At 35.7% G+C, this 13,788-nt stretch overlaps 1 protein-coding gene across 3 annotated transcripts in view; it reads right to left on the bottom strand.

Moving 5' to 3' along the window:
* Positions 1 to 2,515: 2,515 nt before the first annotated feature.
* LOC136033802 (phosphatidylinositol transfer protein alpha isoform-like) overlaps positions 2,516 to 13,788 on the bottom strand; it is a 52,748-nt gene continuing 41,475 nt past the window's right edge. For 2 of the 3 annotated variants that reach the window (XM_065714714.1, XM_065714715.1), the window contains exons 7-9: positions 10,937 to 11,058; positions 5,710 to 5,800; positions 2,516 to 3,267 (exon numbers count right to left, since the gene is read on the bottom strand). In XM_065714714.1, coding sequence (XP_065570786.1) covers positions 3,220 to 3,267; positions 5,710 to 5,800; positions 10,937 to 11,058 — 261 coding nt within the window. In that variant the 3' untranslated portion in view covers positions 2,516 to 3,219. The remainder of the gene's footprint in view (positions 3,268 to 5,709; positions 5,801 to 10,936; positions 11,059 to 13,788) is intronic. The other variant, XM_065714716.1, reaches the window with a different exon arrangement.

The following is a 13,788-nucleotide window of genomic DNA, read 5'->3' as shown; positions in this document are numbered from 1 at the left end:
GAAAAGAAACAAGCAAATGAACACACACCCCTGTCCATCCTTCTTGGAAAGAAATCAAATATTTACAGAGAAGACTCTGAAACCTCTAGTCTAAAATCCCCAGATTAATTGAAATTAGTCATGTAACTTTAATGACGATCACCGACTCTGTAGGGACCGTTTCCCCCCCTTTCAAATTATCCAAATTTTATTGCGCCAACAATTGTTTGATGAGCTGCTTTAAACTTTATGATTTTCGAATATTGAAAACACAATACAATGCAGATTCTTCTGACATGTATATCAATGACAAAATTCAATATTTTAATTTTCAGTTTCAATAGATAATGTTTGCTCATTACTTACCGTTTATCGGTTTAATATCATACTTTACTGTCCATGAACGGTTTAATATCACTGGCGATGGTTCTCAACAAGCAGGAACAAGAGCGGCTTCTGTTCCCCATTGTTTTGCTCGAAACTTATTCTATTCACGCAAATGAGGCACACCAAGCGTTTCGATTGAGCTGATATTCAGACTTCAGCTGTAGGCTAAATATTGATGCAGTTTGGTGGAATGTAGAGGAATGCTACTAATAAAAAAGAACTGATATGTGTTAACCATGAGAAAATCCTCCACCTACTTGGGACTAGTACCTGCTGTTCTAAAAAATATCCCCTTTGGTAGATCCGCCAGTTTTGTGTAGAGATGTAATACATTACATGCTTTCTATCCACAGAGATATCTTCGTCAAAAGATCCGATTCACACTGGTTTATGTTGAAATTTTCTCTTGGTATTTCTTAAGTTTCGTTCAAAAGTTTTAAACGAAACTAAGAAATACCAAGAGAAAATTTTAATTAAAAGGATAATTTCAAAGCGAGGAGCCGACGTTGGTTAACATCGATATTACAACATGACAGAACTGAAGAAAATATCAACTAGTTTGCCTTATGTTTAATAATATGCGTCTACAGAAAAGCGGAGAAGCTGAAAAAATTTAAACGCAAAAAAGCTTTTGACTATACTAGGACGACTTGTTAGTACCAAGACTATTGACAAGCTTAGCTATCAGCCATACCCTGTATAAATCAGGTGGGGTTTTTGAACCGTCTTCCGAGAAAGGCAGTTCACCCCGGACAGTAAAAGACCTGAAAGCAATCCCATGTCTGAGATCACTGACTTACGTTTTTACTGATACAAAATTTTCTAATTGGTCTGTAACTACTTGATGGTCTTAAGGTATCTGTCCCTTGTGATGGACGTAGAGATAAGATGTAGGTAAAGTATCTTGCTCTGGTATCTGCCTTACCTAAAAAGGGATCTAGACATTTTATATGGTCATTCGTGGAAAGAGACACATCCATATACCCCACACGAGAATGTGAATTTCCTTTTTCGTTCAAGATGGGGACTTTTTAATTCAATTGGACGGATTTTTTTAGTTCTGTTTTCTTCTTCCAAAATTAAAAAAAAAATTCCAGTCGTACTAACAAACCATGGTTCATTTCAATAAACATTGCAATTTTCAAAATAGTGTTACATGGGAAGTATTTGTCGCAATACAGTTTCTTTAGATACAGTTCCTTTTCATATTACGGTTACACTGGCCTGTAGTTCGCCCTTTACTATACTGCAGCTACTGCTTGCAACCAGGATTATGTGCTAGGTTGAACCACAATGCATTTAATTTGATTGTAAATATATCGCGCAATGAAAGTGCCATAAACGGTAAAAGCTGGCAACTTTCTCATATCTAACGATGATTTTGGTACTCCTTACAACTGGCCAACATCAAATCCATGCAGTTAGTCGACTATTTATTTCCTGATGATAGCTTCCAATAGTTTCACGTCCCCACGAATGTCCAGTGAAATTTTTGGTTAGAATCTGATTTGCAAATCCTCTACAACTTCTGTCAACACAAGATTGCCAAATTTTCAGCTCATAAATAATATGTACCCATCTGTATTACAAATTCGGGTTCCCCTTAATAGATTAGACCCATTAATTTTCATCCTATAGCATATGTGTTTATTTGCAAATATTTAAATTGATATTTTCTTTGTTCCCTCTCCTTTTCAAGCGTTTTATGTTTTTCCTGATTTGCATTTCCTCGATCTGACTACCTCCCTATACGAGATGTTGGCCCATCCTCCTTCAGAAATAAATTGTAGAGTACGTTCCCAGCTCTAACTGAGGCAAAGGCAGCTCTACATAGGAAATTCAAAACCGTTATATTAAGCGACAAATACTTTACACGAGAGCGAAAACAACTAAAAATAAGCTCCATCCAGTTATTTTTACAGGTAACTCATTTTTTTTGGGGAAAATTTTAAGCCTATTGATAGTTTCAGACATTTTGGAACTGGTGCAATCTTGAAGTTGATCGGTTAGATTATTTTAATACAACTGGCTTTGAAATATTGGGATAGAAATACTTGCAACAGGCAACTGACGACATCTGGTTCTCCAAATAAAGATGGCAGCGTCTACCCAGGAACCTTTACACTTAAATTTTTCTTAAATAATTCGATACCACAAGCAACTTAAACTTTTATTCAAACACTAGGGAGTTTTCTTGAAATATTCAACTATTGTAAGACAAAAAGAATGGAATTCTCTATACACATACAACATTAACATTACTTCAGGACACAAAAGATTTAGCAAAAAATTACTTGGAACAGTCAACCAAAAACTGCCCTTACCCTTAATCTACAAGATAGAAGAAAAGAAAAACATGGTCTAAATCAGGAATCAGTTTAAGTCAATTGGTAGAAATAGATCAGTTTACTTAGTTAGGTCACCAACAATAATGTAAGGAAGTAAAGCCAAAACATTAGCCGATTGAAAGCCTAAACAAGCTGCGTTTGAGAACAATCTAATTCGACCAAAATTTAGCATCGAATCCTAAATTTTCCCAAGTTGCGCAGTATATGAAGAATTTCCTATTTTGAACCGCAACAGTGGTAACTTATTCTTTTTTTCATAAACTAGCCGATTTTGTTGATTTTAGCCTTAGTAAACTGGTCTATCAAAAATAATACCCAGATTGAACAAAATAAGAAAGAAGAAGAAAAAAAAAACAAAAAAAAAAAACTATCGAGTCCCAGGACAACACAGCAGACGAAATACATAAAATATTTTCAACCTATGACATTTCTTGATTAGTATTTCCGTAGTTATTGTATCTGAGATTTTAGTATTTTCGTTGTCTTCGCCTAGATGTAAGTGAGATCAGTCAGAAGCAGCAGTAATACCTCGAACTTGACCTTCTCTTCGTTGCTGAAAAAGAAAATAAAAATGGTTAATACTCATACAGATCAATATATATATATATATATATATATATATATATATATATATATATATATATATATATATATATCCTTGTATATAATAAAATTCTCTAGAGAACATAAGCCTTCATAAAATAAAAAATGGTCGATGATTTCATACTTGTCTTCAAAGCAGAGAAAGTAAAATATTTTTTAACTTGGATTTTGCAATTCATCAGATCACACTGTGAATATGATAGACAAGCTCCAGAAATTCGGGGAAATCTGAAAATGGATCCAAAGAATATAAATCAAGACTTTTTATACTTCAAAATTTTTTCTGAGAGGTGGTTAAGATATTTTACCCAGATTTGTTTTATTGCACTAAATGTTTGTAAAGTTTTATTTATATTACAAGTTGCACTGTATAGGTGAACTCGTGATTTTAAGGCTGATAAAGTGTAACGTACACTCGCTTTCCATAGAAAATTCTCCCGGTGCAACCCCCCCCCCCCAAGCAGAAAATTCTTTCTCCCCTCCCCAACCAAAAAATGTATCCATAATTCCCAATAACAAATACTATACGTTAACAATGTGCAAATTTTATAACTTAAAGAGCTTTCTCCCGGGGCTCTGGGGGGTTATGTTATCTCCTAAGACATAGAACTTTTAACTATGCTTAACAAAACAGCGATCTCATAATTTTGATGGGACGATTTTGAAAAAAAATAGCGTGGTAGGGGGCCTAGTTATCCTCCATTTTTTGGTCACTTAAAAAGGGCACTAGAACTTCTAATTCCTGTTAGAATGAACCCTCTCCCAATGCTCAAGGCGCACTGGGTCGATACGATCATCCCTGAAAAAAAAAACAACAAAAAACACACACACACATATCCGTGATCTTTCGTCTGGCAAAAAATATAAAATTCCACATTTCTGAAAATAGCAGCTTGAAACCTCTACAGTGGGATTCTCTGATACACTGAATCTAAAGGTGTTATTTTCGTCCACTGCGTTTCTACAAAATACCATACTATTTTTAGGGATAAATAGAGACACAGGCCCAGGTAAAACTCTAATCAGGGACAAAAATAGACTAGGATTGGATTCGGATATGAGCACCTGTAATTGGAAAAATCGGATATACCATAACCTAGAATTAGTCAAAAAGACAATGTTTATTATTAAAGTTTAAAGAGTCGTTTTAAAAATATACAGTTGACAAGCAAACAAAAATTTAATAATATTGTATAAGTAGACACATTTACTAATATTATTTATTTTATAACATAATACATAGTAAAAAAAATACTATTACAGCAAGTCGGCTACTGTATCCAGAAAATATTGTTTCTATTGGAGATAATTTGGCACCTCTCTGCGCATTGTACTTAGGGCCTGATATTCTATCTCCCCCACTCACTTCGTTGCAATGACGTACTGAGCAATCAATGATGGACTGGGTCCCATTCTATACAAATTCTGTCTTTCTTTCTGTTGATCAAAATCATACAATTGAATACTCCCTGAACAGGAGAGCTTCCATTATCGAATTTTCGGTCTAACCGTATAATGACAAGTTTCAGCCTCAGAGATCTATGTGTGCATACACACGATTCCAGAATTATTTTGAGTCTTTGGTTTTACAACATACATGCGAGATGTTACTAGCTTCAGAGGTACAAGTGTAGCCACGCAGGATTTCAAAGATCGACCATCAGGAGCCAGACTTAAGACAACTGCAGATCCTGGAGACCAAGTTTTCAGTTCTAGAATCCTGGATATCAGGATATAACAGCTCGAAATTTTTGTTCAAAAACTATGGTTGCTGTTGATCATCGTCTTATAGATTTAGATTACAACATTTGTTACATATTTATCAGAAATGTCCGTGCTTCAAAAAGTTTAGGGTCTCTTTTGAAGGAGCCCTTCTTGGATGGTTTAGTTTTCTAGGTAGCATACATCGTTTTATATTAGATTGTTCTTAAATGCATACTGCCACACCCAAACGTAGGGGCCATTCCCTCCAAGACCCCACCTCCCCTGGAGTGAGCCTATGAAAACACTAGAATGTAGAAGTTTACCCCCCCCTCCAACTAAAAAAAATGTTCAAAGTTGTTATTTATTATATTTTATATAAAAAATAGTACACATAATATCATATTTATTAATTACAAGTTTATAACGTTACCCCTAAGGGTGACAGTAACCTCCTTCATACTAGAAGCATCTTTATTGGATACCATACATAAATCTTCATCCATAAGAACAATCTTTAGAAACCTACTAATGCATAAAACTGATCAAAAATTTTCTTTAGTAAAAAATGTACAGAACAATTTGGGACTCAAAAGAATTACCAAAACTCCAAAAATCAGCCGTGTTCAGAGCTACAAAAAAGCATCAGTTTCATAAAAAAAAAGTGTAGGGTAATTAGTAATTGTCTTACCCTATCTAGCTCTTCTTGGACTTGATTTTCTAAGACTCTAATATCTTCCATAGTCATTCCATGCCATTGATCCAACAAGCAAAATACTTGCCTAAAGAATAAAAATAGAATTGTTTCAAAAGCATATCTTCTCGAAATATGCCAAAGAGGAGCAATAAATAAGAAAGGGGCAATCCCCCTCCTGTAGGGAATAAATTCTGCTCATTTTGGGGTTTAATGTTATTCTTTACTTTCAGAATAACAGCATAGACCAGAAATATACCCAGAAATCATAAGGGAGTTGATATCAATTTCACATTTTTGATGTGTTTTTAAAAGTTTCTTTTACTCCCCCCCCCCAAAAAAAAACTTTGCGGGAAAATACCCTTTTGCTGGCAGTTTTTGGGAAAATTGTCATGGAGGGTATTACCGGCCTAATTTTAAAAACAATCAGAAATTAGTCTTTTTCAAATGAAAGTGCGCAAGAAACATTTTTCCCCTGGGATCGTCCGCAAGAAAGTTTCTGGGTGGAATTTTCAGCTAGAATGGAATTGTCTTGGAGGAATATCCCTGGAGAGGGAGTGGGGTATTTTTACGTGAAAAGAGCTTTCTATGGTGGAATTTTCCCGTGGGGGAGGGAATTTTTCATGGAGGAGAGCCAGATTTCCCGGTATTATTTGAGAACGATTAAAAACTAAATTTGCAAAAAAAAAGTTCATTTAACTGGAAGTAAGGAGCAACATCAAAACTTAAAATGGACAGAAATTATTACTTATATTATAGTTTAGTACATAGTATACGTATACTTTAGCATACGTATACATCTAATTAATCGTAAGTTTAGACTTTTTGTCGCAATTTTTCAAGAGCGACTCCTGAAACACAATGGACGTTTGATAGGAACAATAAGCTTTTTTTTTAATTTCCGATCATTAATTATGAAAGAGTGTCAGTGGATGTAGAGTGGGGACAGCGGATGGTGCCTGAAACCACTTTGAGGGAGCCAGATTTTTCGGCTTGATCTGATTAACAATCACAAATTAAAATTTAGAAAAATAAGTTTTTCAACTGAAAGATTAAAATAGTAGCCAAAACACTAAAAAAGTAATTTTTATATTTATAGATACATCAAAAGAATCAAATTATTATGCAGATTTAAGATGTACAAGAATCATAAATTTAGTGTTACCCATCAAAAGTTACGGGCCTGACAAAATGTCCCCGATTTCTGAAATAGGAGGGGGGGGTGAATACCCCCTATAATTCAAGGAATCTTAATGAAAACCAAACGATCAGATTCAGCGTACCAAAGAACCCTACAGAGGTTTCAAGCACCTATCTGTAAAAACGTGAAATTTTGCTGTTTTTGTCAGAAGACAGATGACGGATGCGTTTTTATTTTTGTGTGTTTTTTTTGTATTTTTCCCAATGGAGAACGTATTGAAATAATTATTCTAGAAGATCGAGGGTTTTCAGAAACAGTTGAATACTTCCAACAGAAAGAGTTGGAGAGGGTTTTCGGGAACAGTTGAATACTTTTCAGGAACAATTGAATACTAAACTAGAGAGTTTCAAATTTGACAAGGCGGAAGATAAATGGAATAATTTTCTAAGAGCGTTTACTGAAGCACGAGGGCCATTTAATTAGAATAGGAAGCTTTTTAAAAGTGCTAAACAGCTTTAACGTAAAGAACAAGTTAATAAGGAGAGGGCAACCCTTCATAAATGGAATAAATCTCCCAAAATTAATTTACAATTTTTTTAACTTTTCACGTACAGTGAGCCAAATTCAAACCTGCATTAGTTAAAAAAAAGTTCAGAAATTAAGTAAAAAAAACAAGGTTTTTTTTTACTTAAAGTAAGGAGCGACATTAAAACTGAAAACGAACGGGAATTATTCCATATATAAAAGGGGCTGTCCCCTCCTCAACGCACACTCTTTACGCTAAAGTTTTCATTGTTTTAAAAAGTAGAGTTGTGACAAGAATCAAACAATATTGACAAGAGTCAAACAATAGCATAAAAAGCGAGGTGTTGAAGAGAAAACAACCCCTGTCATATACAGAATAATTTTATTCATTTTAAGTTTTAGTGTTGTTCCTTACTTTCGGTTAAAAAAATCCTATTGCTTACGCATAGCATTTGTTATTGGGAAGTAAACAGACATTTTTCGTGGAGCTAAAATTTCTCTGGAGGAATTTTCAGTGGTGGGATGTGGGGGATGCCCCCTCTTAATACTTCGCTCTTTATGCTAAAGTACGACTTTGTATCCCAATCCTTTATGAACAACAAGTGATACACAAGGTTCGTTAAATTAGAATAAAAAGCTTTTTGAAAACTCTTAATAACAGTATAGGAAAGGAAAAGGGGGGAGGTTATATGCAGCGTTTTTAGACCTGAAAGGAGCTTATGATAATGTCGATAGGAACCTGTTAATGTTAAACCTGTTATCTTTAGGACTGCCTCACTATTTCGTATTGTTGCTGTGCGAAATGTATAAATACGTGAAGTTAGTAGTGAAAGTCGCGGGAAAGTGCTCAACTCCGGTGCAATCTTTATTGGGACTAAAGCAGGGATGTGTGCTGTCACCAAAATTGTTTAGCCTCTATTTAAATGATGCCAATGAATTTTTCGCTAAGAATAATGCACCAATGTTATCAATAGATTTGCTTAAACTGTGCTTACTACTATTTGCTGACGACATAGTATTACTGGCTGAAACAAAGGAGAAACTGCAACAATTATTAGAGATTACGGAGGTTTATTTGGAAGAGAAGAAGTTAATCCTGAACACATCGAAGTCAGTGGTGATGGTATTTGGTCGTAAAGCCATGGAAAGTGAAGATGTGAATTTTTTCTTTAAAGGTGAAACTATACCAGTGAATAATGAATTTGTTTATCTTGGGGTAAAGTTTACTAGTAATGGGAAATTCAGTGGGCATCTGGATCTAGCGAATGCAAGGGGGAGGTATATTAGCGGTGAAATAGCGAGGAGTAGTCTTAGACGGGTGAGAGATATTAGAGTACATAAGAGGATTTGGACAAGTAAGATAGTACCGGCGATGCATTATGGAGCAGAGATCTGGGGCTATCGGAAAGGTCCAAAACTTGAGGTGGTTATGATGAGATATTACAAGAGGATGTTAGGACTATGGGATTCGTTTAGTAATTTGGTAATCCAGGGGGATTTAGGGCTAGTATCGCTGCGATCTATGAGGCTAGTGACCATGGTGAGATATTGGGTTAGGATACTGGGGATGCAGAGATTTACGGTAGCAAAGGCAGCATACTTAGAGGCGTTGAGACAGAATAGTAAAACAGGGTGGCCGGCGGAGATTAAGGACATCTTGGACAAGTGTGGATTAGGAGAGTGGTGGAATGAAGGAAAGGGGATTATGGGTATGGAGGAAATAGTAATTAGGGAGGTACAAGAGAGATTGAAGAATCAAGAAATACAGATATGGTGGGCAAGTCTGGATCGTTCAGGGTCGTTAAAATTTTATAAACAGATAAAGAGGAGTTGGGGGGAGGAGGTATTTTGGAAGGTTGGGTTAAGTAGAGAGGATTTGAAGGCGTATTTGGATTGGAGGGGAAATGGATTTTTGATTGGGGAGAAAAGAAAGTATCAAGGGAGAAAAGGGGAGAAGGTAGTATCTATTGCTTGTCCTATGTGCGGATCTCAGGATGAAAGTTTAATACATTTTGTGTGTGAATGTGTCGAATTGAATGATTGGAGGCGTGAGGTGTATGGTAAAGAAAAATTGAATGAGATATGGATGGTAGATAGAATGAATGATACAAATTTCCTGAGTATCAAAAGGATAGCAAGGTTTGTCAGGATTGCAGCGGTGCATCGGGAGCGTTTTCTTTAAATAGTTTTAATTTAATGTAGTTAATTTGTTGTTTGTGTATTATGTAATTTTCCTATGGCCCACGGGCTTTTTTTCTGGAATAATTTATTATTAATTATTATTATAAGACACAATATGAATTATTATTATAAGTCACAAAGACAGCGAGTCTTAATAATTTGAGGCCTAGATCTGGAGAATTTCCTAAGCAAATCCTTTCTTCTCTCCACGTTCCCGGAATAGAATTACACTAAATTTCCTCCGTTGGATCCTAGTTGAGAGTCAACTTTTTCCCATCAAGATTGGAAGTGCTCTCTCTTTCCCGTTATATGATACAAAGCACAAGAATTTCTTTTTCTCTTCTTTTTTTTTCTCCCTCTTTCAATCGGGAAAGCGGAAGATTTATGGGACGACAAATTAAGCGTGGGGGTCCTTGGCAATATTTTTAGAATAGGTTGTTAAGAGTGAAAATATTATTAATAAAGGGGAAAAGTCCGTTAATCCTTAGTAAGAAGAAAAGTTTTTATGATTAACTTATTTTGTCGTTAGTTTAGATATTTTCGCGCTGTATTCTGTTTCTGTGCGTGCTTGTAATTTGTACTGTTGCTTAATTTTCTTGCTTGTGTGTTATTTATTTATATTGTTGTGTGTATATGGCCCTTAGGCTTTTGAAATACACTTATCTATCTATCATTAGAATGAAGAGCGGGGTATTGTGGAAGGGGTGTCCTCCTCATGGTTCTACGCGTTTACCTCCTCCCGGGGGAGAATACCCCCCGTAAAATAAGGCTTTCCAAATTTGAGAATTATATTTCAGTTTTGTTTTTGTTTTTACGTAGAGGGAAGGAATTTTGGTACTTCTGTATTATGCACAACTCACTCAAGTTCACGCTGTGTAAAGCTCGAGAGCAAACCGGTATCTTCGTTAGTTTCTTTCATCTTAGCGCGAGACAAGACAAAGACAAGTGACAGAATAGATTGAAAATATATAATTTGGGCTATATATTTGCACAGAAGGGGGGGAAGGAAGTATTTTGACATTTTGAAGTCGGAAAACAATTCTTACTTCATATCGGAACGGTTTGAAGTCGGGAAACAATTCCCTTTTCTTAATATGAAGAATAACTGTCCCTAACACATTTTGCATGCGGACTCGCTATACTTTACCCTCTAATTTGCAAATATATAGCCTAAATTTATTAAAAGCCTTAGGCAGTTTGGTGCTAATATTGCTAAAGTTTTTAGGTATAGGGAATGTGTACCAGTCTCTTTGAGCTCGGAACTATTAAATTGGTTTGAAGTAAAAAACTCCTTTAACTTTCATATATACAAAGCAAAATTATTTGGCTTGTAACGGACTGATTTATTCAGAGAGAAATGCCTTCAAATGTACTTACCTATGAAAAGTCGTGAAAAGTCGCTTTTCCTGAGTCATTATAAAAGATTCTACGCGGTTTTGTAAACCAAACCATTTGAACTCGCATGTTACTAGTTTATAACAAGTCATTACTGGATTTGCCTGGAAGAAAATACGTCCTTGAACTAGGAGAGCCTACTAATAGGGGATCAAGGTAAACCAGCAGTCCTAGTAGAATACAAGTTAAAACAGCAGTTGAGTACTCTGAACTACTAAGAACTAAACCGTTAGCAGTAATTTTATCCTTAAACTTACACTCCCTAAAGAATTACCTGATTTCAGGCCAATTTATGAAAGTCCTACTTAACGGTTCTCAAAAATTAAATTTATACGAATTTATATTTGAATTGCTTAAACTCAATCCGGTGTTAGTCTAGGTCAAAGTCCAACCCGTTATCTTGTCAGTCAAATGCTTGACACTATTCTAGAGTTTATATGTAAATGATTTGTACAGTAAAGCTAGATTGCAGCTATAAAAAAGACATTCAATATTCTTGAAGACCAAACAATCACAGTGGTTTATATTGGCTTAGAAGACATATCACTTACTTAGCGCCCGTAAGAAAGTAAATTGGATTCTGATTGGGTGATTATTTTAGTTGACCAATCATAGACCATCTTTCATTATCACAATAAGTAGCTATGAAACACCCTGTTATTAGCCAAGCAATGAAACCAGGTGTATACCAATTCCTGCTGATAATATCCGTTATCTTTTTTGTGGGTTGTATTTTTAATTCAGACGGGAGCAATACATTGTGGGTCTTTTTTGGGGGTGTTTCTCCCCTTTATCGAAGACCACGCAAATTTTCTGAGTCTATATTTCATGGGCAGAATAAGCGCCTGTAGAGCTAGCATGGGGGTCCATATACTTGCTGTGGAAAAAGTATAGAAACATTCAGAGCGGTCGTAGTAAAGCAAGTGTTGGTATTCCCGAAGAACAACGTTTCGTCATTATTCTGCTGTATTTTTCTCCCGTGATTCGAATTTAGAAACTGGAAGTGATGCCTTATTAAAAAGTAGACTTCCCTCTATTGAATATACGTAACATGTTTTTTGCTCCTAAAAGTGAGGTTGTGCGTGTAATCCGGCCTTTGAGGCAACGTAAAGTTCCCGGTTTAGACGGTATCACACCTCGCCACCTTGAAACGCAATTCGTCTACTGATCGAGCATCTGACACTTTTATTTTAAACGCGTATCGTTACTGGGCAAGTACCTAATTCATTTGGTTCCGGCGCAATAACGAATATTTTTAAAGAAATGAAAAAATGCCAATTTTTGTAGTAGTTATCGCCCTATTACTGTTTCTAATGTTTTAAGCAAGGTTCTAGAAAGTCTTATCCTGCCTGAAATAATACGTAAATGCGTGCTAGATTATTGACAGTTTGGCTTTCGTAAGCATCTGGATTGTGGGTTTATTCATCGCCTTCTGAAGCGTATCCGTAGTAATGCTGAGAATTTGGGAAATCCTGTATATTTGTGTAGTGTTGATATTCAAGCAGCATTCGATTTTGTAGTACAATCAAAGTATTTTTTACTTTGCTTGATTTGCTTGATCATCTGAGTCAAACACTTGCTCATAGTCTATAAGAATGAGGAATAAAGGCGTTTAATGACTTAGGCACTTTCCAATTATTAATATAAGAGTGAAAATTTTGTCGACGCATCCTCCCCCCTATATAAAACCACACTTTTCTTCTCTTAAAACTTTAACTACAGCATCTTTAAATCTAAAGTATCATCATACTAAGTAATTTGCTCCCCACAGAAATCAACCTACGGCCACTATAATTACAACACCTGATCTTATCACCTTTCTTATGGAAAGATTTGATTAAAGGTCCTAAAATCGCTAGGCACCCCCCTTTTTCAAAAATCGTAGTCATAGTCTTAAGGAACTTATCTCTAGCTTCACTTCACAGCCACCATGTTTAAAAAACTCATTTACCGCATTATGAGCGCCTGGAGCCTTACTATCTCTTAATCCTTTTAGTACTGTCACTAAATCTTCCTCACAAAATAAATCTTCCTTCACATCCAAAGTGTCACAAACTATCATTCTTTTCTCTATCTTTTTCTGTAAATCTATCACGGCTTAGCACATTCTCAAAATGTTCTGCATATCTCTCTTTGACTCTTTGCTTCTCACTACTTGTAGCCCCGTGCCTACCTTTCACTGGGACAAGTCCAGTTTGACAATTCTCTCTAAATTTATTAATGTGCCAGTACAGTACATTGCTATTATGCCATCTTGCTGCATATTCTCGATCTTTGGCAATTTTATCCATGGCCTCTACTTAACACTTCCTTATTTATATTTTGATGCTTTTTCTGCTTTCTTTACATTCTTCTTATTTTCATATGATTTTCACTCAGATGAATTTTTTCAACTGTCTTTACATTTTTTGTTTTGGTATGACATATCACAAACACTAACAACAAGAGGAACGATAGAGAATTCCCCATTGTTGTTGTTGGTATTTGTGGTGACAAGGCAGTGTGGTTTTCGTCACTATTTATGACATACCACCCAAATACCTTGCTGCGTTTCTGATTTCCTTCCCTAGGACACAATCAGCGACTGCACGAACTATTTACCCAAAAATTATTCCGTCCATCTTGGTGTGCCATCTCCTTCCAAACTGCTTGGTTTGCAGTTGGACAATGACCTTAAATGGAAGTCCAACACTTTTCACTTATTTAAATCGGGTAGTTTTCTTCTTAAATATTTCTCCCTTCTCAAACGGTTCTCCATATCAGTCCAGAGCCTCAAAATAATTTATTATTCTTATATAAGACCCTGTCTTGAATACGCTTGCCCTCTCTGGCAC

The sequence above is a fragment of the Artemia franciscana genome, chromosome 12 (assembly GCF_032884065.1).
Source record: "Artemia franciscana chromosome 12, ASM3288406v1, whole genome shotgun sequence".
Lineage (NCBI taxonomy): Eukaryota > Metazoa > Arthropoda > Branchiopoda > Anostraca > Artemiidae > Artemia > Artemia franciscana.
The sequence above is the reverse complement of the archived record's forward strand: the minus strand, read 5'-3'. Positions and strand labels throughout refer to the sequence as shown.